Raw genomic sequence first — 19,204 nt, 5'->3', positions numbered from 1 at the left:
CCTTCATTCTTCCTCAGCCCAATGCCATAGTGACCATGGACGCTTCCCAAATTGGGTGGGGGGGGGGGCACTTCTTAGGAAAGATGGTCCAAGGCACTTGGTCCCATGAAGAGGCCAACATGCATGTCAACGTCCTGGAAATGAGACCAGTGCTCTTAAAGTTGCAGGCTTTCCAAGACTCTCTCCCTTTCTGGATAATTGTGATTCAGACATACAGTATTTCCGTGGTTTGGTACATCCAAAACCAAGGAGAGGCCAGATCTTACCCCTTGTGTCAAGAAGCTCCGAAATTGTGGCAGTGGGTGATCTCATACAATCAATTTCTGATAGTAGTGCACATTCTGAGGAAATCCAGCATGATAGCAGATGAGCTGAGCAGGTCAATTTTGTTACCTTATGAGTGGTTTCGCAACACAAAAATTGTAGAAAAGATATTTTTCCAATGGGCCAACCATATTGTGACCTTTTTTGCATCTCCCCTCAATGACAAGGGCAGCAGGTTCTTTGCCATAATCCCTTAACTGGGGAAATCACCAAGAGGCTGTCTCCTTCACGATTTCCCCTTGGTCTCCTCTGTGCATACCCCCAAACCCCTTAATCTCCAAATTTTACAGAAAGCTTCTCAATTCAAGAGCAAGGTCATCCTCATTGCCCCTTGTTGGCCTCCACAGATTTGCTACCCCTTTCTTTGGCTTCATTTAATTTACCTTCCATGGATTCTGGATCCAATTCCGGACCGCCTTTCTCACCCGACAGACATGATTCACCTGGACATCTCAAAACTAAAATTGACTGCATAGTTTCACCACTTCTATTGATAACTAGACAAGCCAGGCTCTTTTCCTCTGTATGGTATATACTTTTGTCTTCCCATAAAGTTTCCATTAGGAAAATTTACAGAAGTAAATGGAAAAGATTTGTTTTTTTTTGGGCACAACAAAAAGATACTGACCCTTTTTCAGCACCAGTACATAAAGTTCTTGAGTTTCTAGCAACAAATTTTAATGAAGGGGCCGGTTCCTTATCTGTTAAAATTCAACTTGCTGCCATTTCTAATTTTCATATAGGAGTTGAAAATTCTGCCTTAGCTTCATCAAAAATTTGTAAGGCTTTTTTAAGGGGTACCGTTCTTTTGAAACCACCATGTAAAGATCCAACTCCACCACTGGACTTAAATTTAGTACTACAAGTCTTGGCTCATTCTTCCTTCAAGCCAGCAGCAAAATGTGAATTAAAGTTTCTTAACCCGGAAAACTGTCTTTTTGGATGCCATTACCTCTGCTCAAAGATTTTCAGAACTTCAAGCTTTGTCTTCTAGACCTCCTTATTTAATATTTCATGAAGACAGGGTGGCACTGCAAAACAGTCCTTCCTTTCTTCCTAAGGTGGTATCAGAATCCAACATCAATCAGTCCATTAATCTTCCAGTTTTCTTTCCAAATTTCACAAACAAAGGTGAATACATATTACATTTGCTGGACATTCACAGGCAATTATGTTTTTATTTACATAGAACAAAGAATTTCAGAAAAACAGACAAATTGTCTGTTTACTTTGCATAGTCTAAATTAGGTAAGTCAGTTACAAAAGTAACTTTAGCCAAATGGTTGACTTGTATATCCTTTGTTTATGACAAATTGGGCCTATCCTTACAAAAATCTTTGAGAGTCCATCAACCAGGTCCATGGCAACATCATCAGGATTTTTATCCAGGGCTTCCATGGATGATATCTGTGCAGCTGGAACTTGGGCTAATCCTCATACCTTTGTTACACATTACATATTGGATCTGGTCTCGAGGGAAAGAGCAGCATTTGGCTCAGCAGTGCTCAGGAATATCCTTCCTTAGTGTCCTCCCTGGATTTCATGTAGCTGTGGACTCTATCCCATTTGTTGAGGAATGAATACAAATTGACAACATCAGATAAAGAAATTGTATATTCACCATAAAGTTCCATCTGTGTTGTCCATTTTCATTCTTCCTCAACTCCCCTCCCACCAAACAAATATAATATATTACATTATTACAACATCGCATCTAAAAGGGTATTTCTGCATAATGATGATGTTTTCTGTCTTTTTAATGCAATGAGACAAAAAAGTGACATAAGATCGATATGTTTCTTCTTAATATTAAAGCTTTATTTATTCCATTGACTTAGAAACTAAAAATGCATTGTAAGGCAGTTTCATATCTGTAAGTTCCTTTACCAGTCTTTAAATATTTCATGAGAGTATGTTTAGCCTTTTATACAAATCAGTTCTGATCTCAATGTAAGGGGCAGGTTGGAGTGTTTCAGGAGTCCGATGTGTCCTTGGGATCTTCGGATCCTAGGTCTGTGGGTTCACTGTAGCCTGCTTCAGTTTCTACCTTTAATGTCATAGAGAGGATGTTCTCCAGTCAGGAGAAGGAGCGATCATTTTATTTATTTATTTTTATTTATTTATTTTACATTTGTTAACCAGGGGAGCCTGTCTGGGCCAGAGGCCCTTTTTCAGCAGAGGCCCGGGGAGAAAAGCTCCACAAAGAAAGACAAGTTACAAATACATTTATGTGTTTAAACAGCATCGCAATGCATAGAAAGATTAAGAATAACATATTTTACACTGGTATTAAGACAGTACAAATGTAGGAAAACAAAGAACATTCATTAATAGTAATAATAGATAATAAGATTCCATAGTATATATTTGTGGATTGAAACACAGTACACTACTTAGCATAGTACATTAGATTGTTTTTACAATACTAATACTAATTAAGACAGTTTCAGCAGAGCTAGGTAAACCTGTATTAGTAATATGTGTTATTGCCAATTCTTACTGGAATAGTGATAGTACTCACTTATGTCTTGGTTTAGATTGTAGCAGTAATTTAACTTGATCAAGTTTAGTTGAGAAGTAGGAATTTAGTAAGGTAAGACGGGCATAAGTAAAAGTGTATTGTTTGATTGCTCTAGCCTGGTGAACAGTCATGGCACTGCCAGCTTTCTGTCAGATGTTGCCTGATGAGTTTTTTAAAGGAGGCTTTAGAGGATGTGTTTTGTATGCTAATAGGAAGGGTGTTCCATTTTTTTGCCAGTATTACTGTTGGAGACTTGTAATAATAATTTGCTTGATGACCGAAGAGGCCTTGTGGCTGAGTGCTGTTGTACTAGGTTATTTAGGCAGGACACTTATTGGGAAAGTAATATAAAGTATGGCAAAGGCAGAGCTGATTATAAGTCAGTAGGTTAGGCAGTTCAAGCCAGATGAGCTGGCGTAGAGCAGTACAATGGTGGGATTGATATAGGCAGGTAGTAGCAAAGTGGGCAATTCATACGTTCATAGATTAGTACTAAGCTAACTGCCCTTGCGAGGTGTTTGTAAGGCAAACACCTTAACCATTAGGCCAACCCTCCCAACCTGTTGTAACAGCCTTCCATTTTGCTTAGGTCAGTTTTATTGAGATTGTAATGGGGGATGCATACAGTAGGGTGGACAGAAGTTCAGAGCGTGCAATGGTGGCCTTTGTATTGTTGGTGAGGAACGGTTTAATGCGGTAGAAAGATCCTAGTCTGGCATGTACTTTTTTATGGTCAAGTTGATATAGATTCATAGGTTCATAGATTAGTCCTAGGCTAACTGCCCTTGCGAGCCATTTTAAGCCTAGCCAATTATCCCTTGTGAGATTCAAACCCTGTACCTTGTAAGGCAAACACCTTAACCATCGGGCCACCCTCCCAACTGGTATCCCTTCATCTTTGACGTCTGTACTTGTGAACACAGCTCAGTCTGCTCCAGGGCAACCCCTAGTGGTCTCCAGTATGCCCTGCCTTCAGGACCCCTAGCCTCTTCCATTTCCCCCTCTAATTCTCCAGGGTGGGAAGTTCTGGCCAAGAGGCAGTGCAAGAGGAAGCACATGGATTCTCCTGAAGAATCCCTCACAGAGGATACTGATGTCAAGGTTGGAGAGTATTCCCTTAAATCCGCCCACAAGGATGCCTCCTTTGACAATCTTTTGGAGCTGCTTCACCAGTGCAGGAGGTTGGACTGTATTTTTGGTGGCCTTTGGGATGGGCCTATCCACATCCTGGATAGTCTTTCCTCCAGACCCCCTTATTGACTGGTGACATGGTGTCCCAGAGAGGGTGGAATTAGCCTGATATAGTGCAACTGATCCCTAAGAAACTGGACAAGATTTTCACCCTTCCCAGAGTCTGTCTTTGATGTAGTTGTGGTGGTGGTGGTAAGAAGGATATCTTAGAAGAGAGTTCCATGGTTCATCCCCAGAATTGGGAGTCTCAGGCGTTCATAGAGTTGTGAAAGTGCTCCTGCACCTCAGACACATTTGCACTGAGGGCGTTGAACTATTTCACTCACTTAATCAGACTTCAGTGTGATATTTTTTGGAAGTGTTAAGGCTAGATAACACACAGCAGATTCTGGAGTCTTGAAAAACTTTGGAGACTCAGTTGTCCACCTTACAGTGTACTGCTAATATGTCCATGCATCTGCTGCCTGACATGGCTGATGGCACATCACCAGCCATAGGCGCCAGCATTGCCATGTGTTGACATGCTTGAATGAGGCTATGTAATTTTGCAGGCTATTTCAAGGCATCCTTTATTAACACCCCTTAGATGGCTCTTCACTTTTTGGGCCTAAGGTTAAGGATATTTTGACCAGGAGTGAGTAAGACGGGACAATGCTGTCTTACATTGGAGTATGTTTTGCTACCCCTCAATGGACCTTCTCTCAGAACCAGAATGGAGGAAAATGTCTTTTTTTTTTTTTTTTTTTTTTTTAGGAAAGCATAGCAGTCTTTTCAGAAAGCCCTTTCTGAAGGCTTCCTCTGTGGCAGGGAAGTTAACTGCAATGAATGCCACCTATACCGCAGGGATAGTCCATAGAACCAAGGCTTTCATGGATCCTTCTCTGGGAGAACCTTTCAGTGACCCTGATGGGTTGCATGTCTGTCTGGCTCTGGATGCAGTCAATGGTCATTTGGCTCTATACCCAGGAGCTTGGGAGACCATCATCTCGGACATATGGGTGTTAAGGATCATATCCAGGGGCTATGCAATTCCATTTTTGGAAATTCCAGTTTTAAAATCCAAACTTCTTCCAGATTTGCCGCCCCATCAGAGAAGGTATGCAGCCATTGAAATTCAGAAACTGTTAGTAAATTGAGTCATCCAAGAGGTCCCTCCAGACCAGCATGGATCTGAGGCCTATTCAAGGTTCTTTTTGGTTCCAAAGAAGAGTAAGGACCTCAGCCCATTTCTGGATGTGAATAAATTGAATTGTTTTGTAAAACAGACTGAGTTTCAGATGGTTCTGCCTCTCTTGAGGAGGGACGACTGGATGTGCTTAATCTACCTCAAGGACATTTACCATCACATAAAGGTAACGAGGCATTCCTGGAGGTTTCTGCACTTCCAGCTGGGGGCCAGTCATTATCAGTTCAGTGTGTTGCTGTTTTTGTCTCACCACCACCCCTTGGGTGTTCACCAAATGTATGACAGTCATAGCAGACTGGATCAGGCTGCAGGGCTTCCAGGTCTTCCCTTACCAGGATGATTGGCTCCTAACCACCTCCACGAGAACATCTGTAGACAGGGCCATGGACACCTTACTCCAGCTGCTCATTCCTTGGCAGTCACAATCAAGCTATCAGAAGTCCAGCCTTTTCCCTGTGCAAATGTTAGAGTTCATAGGCTGCCACATAGACACAGTTTCTCAGATTGCAAGACTCCCAGTTTCCAAAGTATTCACCCTGCAGAGTCTAGCCATTTCCTTGCTCTCTTACCGAACACCCCCCCCCACCCCGTGCTTGTCTTATTTTCAGGCTTTTAGGATACATGCAGCCGCCATGTGCTTGGTTCCCCTAGCGAGGTACCACATGAGGGCTCTGCAGTGGACATTGTTAGTGCATTGGTCCTACTTGAAACATATGATGGGGTTCCCCATTGTGTTGATAAATGTCTGTCAAGATCAGATCAGGTGTTGATTGGAGTCTCCCTTAGTGTCCACTGGGAGACCATTTGTTCCCCCCAGGACAGTAACAACTGATGTCTTTCTTCTTGGGTTGGGGGGCATTTAGAAGGAAGGACTGTCCAGAGGACCTGGTCCACTACCAGGGCCAATCTTAACATCAACATCTTGGAGATGAGGGCTGTCCTTCTTGCATTACATGCTTTTCAAGACATTCTTCCCAAGGGTATGATTTTAGTTCAGACCAATAACATGTCTGTTACTTGGTATCTGAACAAACAGGTGGGAACCCATTCCTCTCCTGTTTGTCAGGAGGCCATGAGAGTTTGGCAATTGGTAATTTCATCTAAGTGGTTTCTGAATGCAGTGCACATCCCAGGGAAGTCCAACATACTGGCAGACAGTTTGAGCAGAAACATTCTCTTACTGCATGAGTCATCTCTGAATCTGAAAGTTGTTACTTGGATTTTTCGATGCTGAGGCAGTCTGTGTTGTGATGTCTTCATATCCTTACCCAGCACCAACTTCAAAAGCTATTATGCTGTAGTCCCTCATCAGGGGCAGACACCCAGGGACTCTCTTCTTTATGCTTGGGCCCCATGTGTTCAGTATGCATCCGCCAACCCCGCTGATAATAAATTTTGTCAGAAGACAACCCATAGCAGAATGACTGTAATCTTCATTGCCCCTTTTTGACCCTGTCAGGTGTGGTTCCCCTTTCGTTAGCCTCTTCTGAAGTACCCTCCTTGGGTCCTGGATCTCATTCAGATCTGATTTCTCATCTGGCAGGTATGGATCCTCCTGACCTTCAGACATTCAAGTTAACTGCATTGTTTCCCCAATTCTCTTGATGGCCAGAAATCCCAAGCTTTAAGAAAGTGTAGTGCATATTTTGTCTTCTCAAAAAGTGTCTACACATAGGTTGTGTGCTAGTAAGTGGAAACACTTCACTTGTTGGGCTGCCTGTAAGAGTTTGGATCCCTTTTCATCCCTTTTGGTGGCGATTCCGGAGTTTCTAGCAGATTTGTTTAGCATAAGATCCAATTATTCTCCTATTAAGGTACAATTGGAAGCTATTTCTAATTTTCACATTGGTAGGGATAATATGCTATTGGCTGCTCTCAACATTTCAAATGTTTTTCTCAAGGGTAGTTTTTTGTTGCATACTCCAGTACGGGATCCCACCATGGGATTTATCTTTCTTGCTTCACTTGCTGGCTGCACCTCCATTTATACCTTCTGCTACTGCTGACTTAAAGTTATTGCTTTGGAAGACTTTATTCTGAGTGGCTGTTACTTCTGCAGTGGGTGTCAGAACTGCAGGCCCTCTCTTCTGTTGCCCTCTGTATGGATCCTGCCTTTGCCCAAAAGGTGGTTATGGAGAACAATTTAAATTAGTCCATTCGCTTACAGCATTCTTTCCTGAATTTCTAACCAACGGGAGTATTTACTGCATTGTCTTGATGTCCATTGACAATTGAAGTTTTACTTGGACAGAACCAAATCTTTCAGAAAGTCTAAACAGTTGTTTGTTTCCTTGTCAAAGACCAAATTGGGCATGCCAGTGCTACTTTCTCCAAGTGGCTATCGGACTGTATTTCCTTTGGTTATAGTTTGAAAGGAAAGCCCTTAATTGTATACTTAAAGCTCATTCTACTAGAGCTATGGCTGCTTCCACAGCTTTCTTCTCCAGTGCTGCTTCGGATAATGTTTGTGCAGCTACTACTTGGGTAGGACCTTATGCATTTGTGTCCAACTATAAATCAGAAATTCAGTGGAGGTCCAGATCTTCTTTTGGTTCTACCGTATTGCATAATATCTTAAGACCTTCCTAGGATTTTACATGGCTAGGCACTCTGTCCCACAGTTTGAATCCAGATGGAAAAGGCCAACATTGAATATGAAAGTTATGTACCTACCATGACAATAGATCCATTTCCATCTGGTTCAACCTTCCCTACCCTCCCCCTTGTCCCCACCATTGTAGTGAGTTTCTCGATCTTGGGAAGACAGAGTCAGGAGGGTTGAATTTCCTCATTTGTTGGGGTCCTTAGTAGTTTCCTTTTGGGACTGAGTAATGTGAGTTGGAGCAGAGAGGGACAAACTTGATTTGAGGTAATCTTAGTTGAACAGATTATGGGTAGAGGAGGTAGAGCTTAGTGGGCTGAAGTCTTTGGAATATGGCCATTCTCAGATCTGAGTTGGATTCCATAACCCAACAGGTTGAACCAGATGGAAAGAGATAACAGGGATCTATCATTAACATAACTTTCATTTTCATTTTTAAATATTTGTGCTATTTGTATTATTTGTATTCTCTGTCCAGTGCGTAGAGTTACACAAAGTAGGCAAATCCAACTCTACTTTTATTTCTGGAAGGTAAGCCACTCACATTGCCGCCAAATCACGAATGGCTCCAAGACAGTGTTTTTCTCCACTAATGTCTACTCTCAACACTTTCCCGAAGAAGCTTATGAAGCAAATATTGCAGTGTCTAAGAGAATTATGATCTCTTAAACTAATCCCCACATTTTTGCAATGCTCTAAGTCCATTTCTGTTTCTAATTGCATATGACTTCCATTAGATTCACACAGCATATTTATTCTCCCTGTTTGCATATCATTACAGCTTTCTATCAGCTATTCATTGTTGCTGCTTCTACTAACTTGAGATTCCCTGATATTAACCTGTCCCTACAGCTAGGACTGTTGCAGTTATTAACAGAATAGCAGGGGCATGCTGAGCAGAGCAACCCATCAGCAACACACAGATGCTGTCTTAATAAGCCTGGTAATTGTTTATTATGCCTCAGCTGGAGAGGGCTGCTTGATATTGTTCACCCCCCCCCCCGATTTGCTGAATTCAGTGGCTTCCTGTTGTGCAATTACAGCTCTACCCCCCCATCACTGGGAGATTGGTAGATGACATGTGGAAACCCCTCCCTCCATTGTGGAATAGGCGTGGGTCAACAGTTGCTGCTGTTTGCCAGCACCCCTTGTTTGTCTCCTCTAGTGTCAAGCACTATTCAAACTCACTACATCTGGGTTGTAGTTAGGGCTCCCCTTCTCACTGTTTATTCTCTTATTCCCATTTTTTGTACCTAATTCTTAATTCTCCACATTGATAACATGTGTTAGCCTTGCCACAGTAAGAGCAGCCTTAACTAACCTAATCTGCCTTTCCTTAGCCCCTCATGGAAAAATCCAGATGTAGGAGATTTTTGTGTGTAATTGTGTTCCTTTTGTTTGTTATAGTTAAGATGCTGTAAACCCATATTATTGTCAGTCTCAAAGGATTTTTGAAAGCTTTAGTATTAACAACATCGTGAAGGATGCGGAGAGGCATTCCAGTTCCGCAAGTTCCACATTCTATTATAAAAGATTAGCTCTTTTTTATCTCCACATTTGGAGAAACATTGATTTCGCTTAACATTTAATTTGCAGTTTGTAACTAGAAGTTTCTTGTTTATTAACTCTTCCATCTACAAAATAATGTAATTTTAGAGAAGACCAATACCTTACCAAGGAGTCACACTTGAAAAGTAGTCACAGTGTCCATTTGCACAATGTATGATGTTGTAGAATCCACTTGAAAGCCACCTTGGTTTACCTGGTGTATTTTGGACCAAGAGATTCAGACTACTCTTTTCTTTAATTCTAGTTGACATGGATGACTGTTGCACTCTTCCATGCATGTTTGTTTTTAAAGTGTGTAGCACCCGATGCATCATGCAGTAGCACTGTCAAAGTAGAGAAGATAAAGGTAAGTCAGATTACCAAATGTTCTTATTTATATGTGTTTTTATTTTTTACAGGTCAGTTTTGCAGAATACAATAATGTTGTTGTATTTGGAGTTCCTCAGATGGTAAGTATAGTTATGGTTTAAATGTACAGCTGTTTAATGGTTTTTGTTAATAGTTTTGTTACTTAGTTAAGATGATTGTTTATGTTCACATAAAGGTCAGATTCTTTTTTTTTTTTTTATTATTATTATTATTATGCGAGCTTTAGACTAAGGAGTTTCTGGCATACATTTAAAGTTAAGCATGCTGCTCTACACCTTAACAAAATCCATAAACTTAGTGATTGGGGACAGACTTCCACTGACACATACATGAGGACAATGAAAGTAGGGTAAATGTAATATGCTTAACAGGTTTTAATATTGGTACACTGTTCAGTTACAGAAATGATCTCTGGCACTAATGATGCTGTAACACAATTTTAAAGTTATTTGCACTTTTGTATGGTAATGCTACCAGATCCATTGTACAGGACACTTTCAGGCAGAAGTCATTTCATTCAGCAGCAAGAACTGTACAAGATGAGCACAGCTGAGTAAAGTACTATTGCTAGAGAAAATAAGTCTACATTTAATGCAGGAAAAGCAGATACTCGAGACCTTTATTTTTTAATTATGGTTTGTTTGTGTAGGAAATATAATATAGTGCAATCTGTTTGAGAAAAATTAGAAAATAGTACCCATTAATGTAACATAAGGTAAACAGATTACAATAGACTTTCTTCAGTGTAACTGCATTGTCCCCTGGATTTCAGCTGATTCCTAACATAAGAAATTATAGTAACAAATGTCAGTATGGTATTGCGTTCCTTATTTCTGCTTGCTTTTCTTCTGAAATGGATTTATATTGTATAACGCCCATATTGAAAACAGTAACTTTGCAAAAAAAAAAAAATGCTAATTTAACCTTAATGTTGTATATCTAAATGGCTGCAGTTGATAAAAGAGAATGTTCGAAATATTGAATGTCCTTTTTACTTTGCTTTGCCAGCTTAAGAGACTGAAGTCTCTTAAAGCTGACTGTTGTTTGTGCAAGACTGCTGTATAGCGGTACTTGGGAATCTGTCCTTTCTCTACTGTTGAGTGATCGTGGAGTTTCTGTATCTAATTAACAGTGGGCGTGAGGGAACAAGGTGGGGGGGGGGCTTGATCCCCATGCAAAATAGAGTTTTATGCTTTTTTTTTTTTTTTTTTTTTTTTTTTTTTTGTATTTTGTTCGATCTTTTTAGATGAATCTTTTTTGTTTTGCTCAAGTGAGCATTTGCCATTTCATTAAGTAATTATCTAATCCTATGTATACATCTGAAGGAAGAAAACACAATGGCCCCTTGGTTTTCAATTTTGAGATCTTTGATAGTGTTTTTCAGCTGTAATTACATGCAGTGAGACATTCTGTTTGCACGTAACACCCTTGTCTTTGATGCAAGGAAGATCAAAGGCTGTGGGTTCTATCCCCACACCTTGCGATTGGCGTCATATTGCAATGCTGACACTGTAGTGCAGCATGAGGAAGGGATGCTGCACTGTTAAGATGCCATGCTTTGGATAGGAAATTAAACCAAGGTCTTGTCTGCATGAATTGGTGTTATCTTTAAAAATGACTGTACTTGCATGTAAACTAAAGTAACACTACAGAGCAGGTTGTCAGAGCATGAGGAGCATTTTATCGTACATAGCATAGAGACTGCTAGCATTTGATCAAAAGATCCACAAGATCTTATATTTGTCTACCAGAAAGAAAACTTGTAAACACATATTTGAAAGATTCTGCGGAACTACAATTATGATAAAATGAAATATTATTGAATAGATGCATTGTGTCTCGGCAGTTTTCTGCTTGCAAAATACATTTAGCAGATTACTGGTTTCCTTGCCATTGGCAAAGAAAACACTATCCACTTGAAAAACTTTTTTTCTTTTTTTTCCCCAAAGGCTACATTAACAACATGCAATGAGCTTTCACACTTAGAGCCAGTTCTATTTTTACATGAGTGTCAAAGACAAATTCCTGTTAAATGTACTATGCTGCTGTTTGCAATTCCTTACCTTGCAGGTACATGAAGAAAATAAGCCAAACTTTTGCAAGATAAAAAATGGCATTAGCTTTTGCAGGGAAGTGAATATGTTAGCTATTTTGAACTCATAACATGTATTAAACAGAAGTGCATGTACAAACATATCGTTAGGTTTGGAATGCAGTTTAGTGATAATTTCTTAAATGTAATCTGGCATACTGTTTTCCTAACACTTGTCAGCAGATGGATTACGGGAAGAATTTTATGAAAAATATAATTTATACAATGGATAATTACTTCTTTCATTTAAAACAACGTCATGTGTGAGCAGTAGACTTGACTGTGCATTAGCTATGAAAGCGTACAGACAGCTGCCAGAGAAATTGAAATGGCAGTCAAGATTTTCAGTGCTCAGGGATGCAGCTAGTAGATGTCTCATGAAGTGCTGTTTATGTGGTTTATGTGTATGTTGCAAGATTGAAGAAAATGTTTCCTATCTGAGATACACTTCAATTTAGTTATAACAAAGACAAAGACAATTTTAACAACCAAGTCCAGGATTCATAAATATTATACACATTCAGTCTGGAAGGGTGTATGGTTCAGAAACATACCAGAATCCTGCACAGGTCACAAATGGAACCATGTGCAGTACAGTATCAACGTGCAGTGCAGTTTATGTCCAGATAAGCAGTAGTAATGAATTGGGGATCTTCACCATAGTCCACAGTCTACAAACATGTGACTAATGGACTATGGAACAGAGTGGTGGCAGGGATTTACAGGAGCAGAAATGCAGATTTAACTGCAACAACATCAACAACATATGCCTGATGTCCAAGAAATGGTGATGTGTTGCTCAGCATATCATAGCTAAGAAATACCAGCATAATTAAGTGGAAGAGAACCACACAGGACAGTGCATTTTATTAAGGTGTACTACAGTACACTGTGCTGTAGAGTACACTGCAAACAAGTGCATTGTAGCAGCCATGCATGGCCTGCACCCAACAAAGTGATACCCCTGAGCTCCCAGCAGTGGCAATTGCAGAAATACCAATCCCTTTCATTGGCATAGTGTGCTGATGATCCCGACTCTGCAATAATAGCAGTGCTGGCTGAGACTTTTCTCAGTAGGCCTTTGCCATGATTGCATAGCACTACACACCATAGGTGCACCACTTTGAACATAGGACTGTCACCTGGACGGTTGGTGAGGATGTTACTTTATTGCCACTAACCAGAGTATGTTCCCTGTGCTCCATAGAAGAACAGCATTACTCACATAACACTATGAACATACATCACCCACTGTGTGCTATGTACATTTGGAAGCACAGTGGCGCTGGCAGGGCAGAGTGCACATTGTGCATGATCACTATCCACCACTGGTGTCTCCTTACAGATGGTTTAATACTAGGGTGATTTTCTTTTAGGAATTACCCAAATATCATGGCTGTAAAGACCTCCAATCATGCACATATCATATATGAAACTATGCGCAATGTTTATGAATCCACTGGTGAAGTCTGTAGTCTTAGGGTCACAATTATTCAGGCTGTAACTAGAACAAACCCTTTATGTACTATGCGGTTTACAAGATGAATGACAGAATCATGTGCCACATTAAAACAGACCCCAGGATTCAATAAAATCCATGTAGGCTCCATGTAGAGCCTACATGAAATGTCCCGTGCACACAGCCACAGTTCCCCCTCGCCAGTGTGCCATGCGTATTAATCATGGCACTAATGAGGGAGATCACAGTAGTACCCATACTGAATCCATATAAGTAGTAGCAGAGAGGCTGTCCTGTAGTTGTACATTGTCCAGGAAATTTCTGGACAGATATTATGCACAGGATAAGATCCTTTGTAATGTACCCGGTAGTGTAGAAATAGGTGTGAATGTTAACTCCAGTACAGCTCTTTTGAAAATGAAGAAGCCTTTAAAAATGAAGTTATCACCTTACAGATCTAACAAATACTCATTGACAGAAGTCAAATATCAATACAGTTCTGTTTGCCATCTTGCATGCTTCAAGATAAAATATTCTGATACCTTGTATGTAGCATGGTTTTGGTATTATTAATGCAAATATGAACAAGCAATATTTGATGCCTAGAGGTGCAGTAGGATGTAACTGCAGAAACACCTGGAGGTGCACTTGGCTATAATGAGTTACTGTATAGAAATATACAGTTGGTTCTGAAAAAGTTGTGTAATAAATGGGACGAAAGGACTTAAAACAAGTTGATTGCTCTGTTCCATTGTGGTTTTTATTTGTGTGTTTTTAAGTTCTGCTTTTGTATTTTGAAGTTTTAATGAGTTAATGTATGTTTTTAATGTATTAATTTTTTTAAAGCTTGTTTGTGCAGTGTGGAGCGCAGCAGTGCCGAGCTGTGTTTACACTTACACAGCTGACACCTGCCAGACATCTAAAAATAGAAAATGGATGTAATTAATTATTTAATTTTATTTATTTGTAAACACGTTTGTGTGGCGCAGAGTACAGTAGTGCTAAGCTGTGATTGCACTTACACAACTGGCATCTGTCAGACATCTAAAAATAGAAACCGGATGTAATTAATTATTTAATTTTATTTATGTTTTAAAGCCTGATTGCGCAGAGCGGTGCTTAGCAACGCTAACTGGTAGTTTACAGTATATGTAAAGGTATACTGTTTTTCTCTGTATTCAAGCAGCTAAGTAGGTTGAGTCACAGCCTAAAGTGTAGTAGGTCCCAGGTTCAAGTACTGACCAGTTATACCTTTTTACATTTGTTGCTGTGAAAATGTGTGAGGTGTCCTAAAGGTTGGTTTAATTCATAAATAAAATTGTTACATTTGGAAAAGCTGCTTGGCCACTTAAACATGGTCACCAGCTATAAGAAACTAAAAGTAATGCTACTCAACGCCAGAAGTCTAAACCTCAAGATGCACACACTCGAAACTCTCCTTAGCATGGAGAACATCGATATCTGTGCAGTAACAGAAACCTGGTTCAAGGCTCCCGAGAGCACCCCAGCACTATCAGGTTATACCTCATACCATGCTTTTCGGCCCCAAAACTTGGACCGAACCACAAAAGGAGGGGGAGTATCAATATTTGTCAAAGATACCCACACCTCCAGGTTGGTGGGACAGCACGAAGCATCAGAGACTATCCATGTGCAACTAACAGTGGGTAAAACTGCCTTCCAGTTTATAGCCTGCTACAGACCACCCTCCCAAACCCAGGAACCCCACTCGGCCTTCCTGAGAACACTGGAAAATATGAAGGTTTCTCCAAACACCATTATATTGGGCGACTTCAACTACCCAAACATAGACTGGGAGCATTACTGTAGCTCCAACACCCTACCCCAAAGTTCCTAGAATTTATAAACTCAAATGCTATGGAACAACGTGTTACCACTCCCACAAGAGGGGAAAACATACTAGACCTGATCATCACCAACATGGGGACTCTATGCTCCAGACCAGAAGTGTATCCCCCTCACTGGTAAGATCAGACCATAAACTAATCTCACTGGATATTCACATCCCGACCCCACCCCCTGCCCAGAAAACCACAGTGAAAAACTTCTCTAAAGCAAATTTCACACTCCTCAAAACCGTGGTGGAATCCTTCAAAGCCCCCGAGCCTGTGGAAAATATGGCCCAGACCACAGAATCCTTTATAAACGCATTCTATGAACACCTTCAGGAATGCATGGATCATGCAATCCCAAATAAAACCAAGACCCAGTCCTCCAAAGGCAGACGTCCTGTCTGGTGGACCCCAGCCATAAACAAACTATACAATAGAAGGAGGACACTACTACATAATAGAGCAAAATCCCAAAAAGGGAAGGCATCTATGATCAGTATTAGCAAAAAACTACGGGCACTCATAAAATCGTCTAAGGCCAGCTTCGAGAGAAAAATTGCACAGGACACTAAGGATAATTACAAAGCTTTCATTAATTATGTTAGGAACGTGGGTGGGAATTCCCAGATATGCTCAGAATTACTCCAAAATGACAAAAAATACATCGAACCCACAGACATTGCCAACATCCTAGCTGACAGGTTCAGCCCAAACTCCCCCCCCTCCCCACCAAAAGGGCAAATATCTATCCCAGCAGAGTGCTGCCCCCCTGACATCTCAGATGCTCAGGTAAGAGCCGCCCTCTCCAAAGCAAAAAACACAGCATCAATGGGACCAGAGGGTGTCCCGGGCTGCGTCCTACATGAACTCCAAGAAGAGCTAAACCCAAACATAAAACTACTGTTCAGTCTCAGCCTTACTACAGGATATGTACCCAAAGAGTGGCGTACAGCAACAGTGGTCCCTCTCCACAAAGGTGGTGCCTCAACGGATCCTGGAAACTATCGCCCCATAAGCCTGACTAGCTTGGTCTGCAAAGCTATGGAAAGGATCATCATGGACTTCATAAATAAAGATATTGGGGACCTACAGGCACTGGATCCTACCCAGTTCGGCTTTGTTAAGGGCAGATCCTGCCTCTTAAACCTGGTCAATTTTTTTGAAACAGTCACCAAGGCCATTGACGAGGGGAAGGTGGTCCACACAGCCTACCTGGACCTCGCAAAAGCCTTCGATACATTACCCCACTCCGGCATTGTAGATAAGCTCACCAGCTTAAATATAAACCCCTATGTCACTAGATGGGTTGCAAACTGGCTCAAGGACAGAACCCACATGGTTAGAATTGCTGGAGCCATGTCAGACTCCAAACCAGTTATAAGTGGCATCCCACAAGGCTCAGTCCTGGGACCTCTCTTGTTCGGTATATATTTCTCGGAGGTACAGGCCAACACGGAAGGACTGTGGCTGACCAAGTTCGCAGATGACTGCAAACTGGACACCATAATCGACTCTCCAGCCGACACAAGCATCCTCCAAAAGGGCCTTATAGAAACAGGCAACTGCTGCCAGAGCCATGGCCTCAAGCTAAACGCCAAAAAGTGTATAGTCATCCCCTTTGGCAAAAACAAAGTGCCCACAAATTACCACATAGGTGGTAATCCATTAAGTACAGAAGAAGTAATTGGGGACCTGGGACACAAGTTGATAGCAATCTCTCGTTTGACAACCACGTGGAAAAAGTGGTTAGAAAAACATTTTATATAGCCCACCTAATCATGAAGGGATTCACATCTAGATCAGGGGAAGTTATCGTGCCTCTTTACTCATCCCTCATCAGGCCCATAATTGAGTACAATGCCCCTTTTGGGATGGACCTTACCAGACACCTGCAGCAACTGGAAAGACCCCAAAAGTACCTCACCAAGAGGATCAAAGGGCTCAAACAGATGCCATATGCTGCCCGGTTAAAGAAACTCCAGCTCTACTCAGTGGCATACTGCCTGCTCAGAGGCAATCTGTGCCTGACGTATAAAGCCATGTCCAACCTGGAATTAATGGACATGCTGCACCTCTGAAAATCCAAATCCCATCGAGCTACGCGCTTGAGAGACTTGAACCTCAGCACTGAAATAAATAGGACATGCTGGAGGGACAGATTCATAACCCAGAGGCTCCCTTCACTCTGGAATAAAATCCCAGTCCAGGTTAGGCAGAGTCCCTCATTGACTCTCTTCAAGAGGAATCTTGATGAGTGGATGGGAGATCGTAGGTTTACCCCGGGTATCACTTATGTGTCACTGTTAGACAGAGGCACAGTATACTAACCTCGAAAAAGGGCATAGCAAAATTAATTTAAAATGGGTGGCGAAAGCCAAACACACTCTGGCTAGGCTTATAAATGCCCTAGGGCAGATAGCCTAGTATGACTCTATGAACCTATTCCTATTTGTGCATTGTTAAACTCCACTAAAACACTCTTGTGCAAGTTTGGGAAAGCAGCCTTTATTAAAGCCAATAGGCGGAAATTCTTCAGCATTCATTGGAGTCTCTGTAACCTGTCGGTATGCCTGGCAGTGTTGGTGAGGAAGTGTGCTTTTGGGTGCAGAGGTGGGATGTGCAGGAGTCCAGAGTGTTTGTTGGACTCCTGGTCCCGAACTGTGAACCCCTCTGCTGTTGCAGAGCAATTACCAGGGTTCAGAATGTAAATTTGAAGCCTGGAATCAGTTGGCCAGGGATCTTACCAGCGCTACTGGTATCCCTCACACTGATGAGCAGTGTTGTTATCACAATGACGACCCGAAGCAAAAGAAGAGGGGAATCTTGGACACCTGGATCCAAGAGGCTAGGGCTGGAGATGCCCCACAGATATGTATTTATAGTTAATAGTACTTTACTAATATACAAGCTTGAATCAATCCAAGAATGTTATGCATAATGGTTTGCTTCTGTTCCCACACCTGCAGCTGAATGGGCTAGGATGCACCGTCAGTGTGGTAGCTACAGACAATTTCTGATAACTGTAGTGCAATAACCAATAAATAATAACAGTACCAATAAACAATAAGGTTTAAACCAGGATTGCACTTTGATAAATAATGTGTTCAAATAACTGCAGAAGGGCTGTATTCATTGCATGGGTGTTCAAATCTCGCATGGGTGTTCAAATCTCACTGCAGTCAACTGTACAATTAAATTAATAAAGAATGCAGAAGTACTTGCCTGATAAATGTATTACATAAGCCACAGTCCAATCCATGGCTGTCTATAGGCCAGTTTGTGTCAACTAAAGCTTTGTATTCCCCCCACTCCAGGGAAAATATATATGGGTAAGGTAACCCACTTTGTGGGCAGATACCATGTGTATAACTGACAGATTTTAATATAAATAAACTTTACAGCAGGATTGTGCTTGGTTAAGGAATGTGTTCAGATAACTGCAGTAGGGCTGTATTCACTGCATGTCTCTTCTAATGTGACTCCAGTTAACTGTAAAATTAAAGTAATAAAAAATGCAGAAGTAATTGCCTGATAAATGTATTGCACGGGGCACAGTCCGGTTCAGGGCTTGTCTGTAGGCCAGTCTAAGTCAAATAACGCTTTGTATTCCTCTCACTCCAGGAACAATGTATATGGGTAAGGTAGCCCACATTATAGCCAGATATGTGTATAACTGACAGATATTATGGAACAATATCAACAAGGTTTACAGCAGGCTTGTGCTTCATTAACTCATTCTCTCCGGAGCAGCTCAGGAAAAGCTGCCTGCTTAATTCCACCATAGGAACAACAGTGCAGCCTGAGCTCATTTTCAGAAAATCCATTTGTAATACCATACAGAAAACAAATGTTCATAACTCTTTAACTGTAAGAGCTAGACTAAAAATGTAAATGTGAAAGTTGTTCAGCAGACACTGACCTTTCCAACAGTGTAAATGTTGATAGTGTATATCAAAGTCATTATTAAATATTTGGCAAGGAATGCTGATATTGTGCATATTTTTTACCTTTTTGGAAAAATAAAACATAATATCTTGG

At 41.1% G+C, this 19,204-nt stretch overlaps 1 protein-coding gene across 1 annotated transcript in view; it reads left to right on the top strand.

The window, feature by feature from the left end:
- The window catches only part of ATPSCKMT (ATP synthase c subunit lysine N-methyltransferase), a 464,757-nt gene that overhangs the window by 243,589 nt on the left and 201,964 nt on the right, over positions 1-19,204 (top strand). The window contains exon 4 of the mRNA XM_044064907.1: positions 9,792-9,842. Coding sequence (XP_043920842.1) covers positions 9,792-9,842 — 51 coding nt within the window. The remainder of the gene's footprint in view (positions 1-9,791; positions 9,843-19,204) is intronic.

This window comes from Protopterus annectens, chromosome 3.part0 (genome assembly GCF_019279795.1).
Source record: "Protopterus annectens isolate FY-2018-M chromosome 3.part0, PAN1.0, whole genome shotgun sequence".
Classification (NCBI taxonomy): Eukaryota; Metazoa; Chordata; order Ceratodontiformes; family Protopteridae; genus Protopterus; species Protopterus annectens.
The sequence above is the reverse complement of the archived record's forward strand: the minus strand, read 5'-3'. Positions and strand labels throughout refer to the sequence as shown.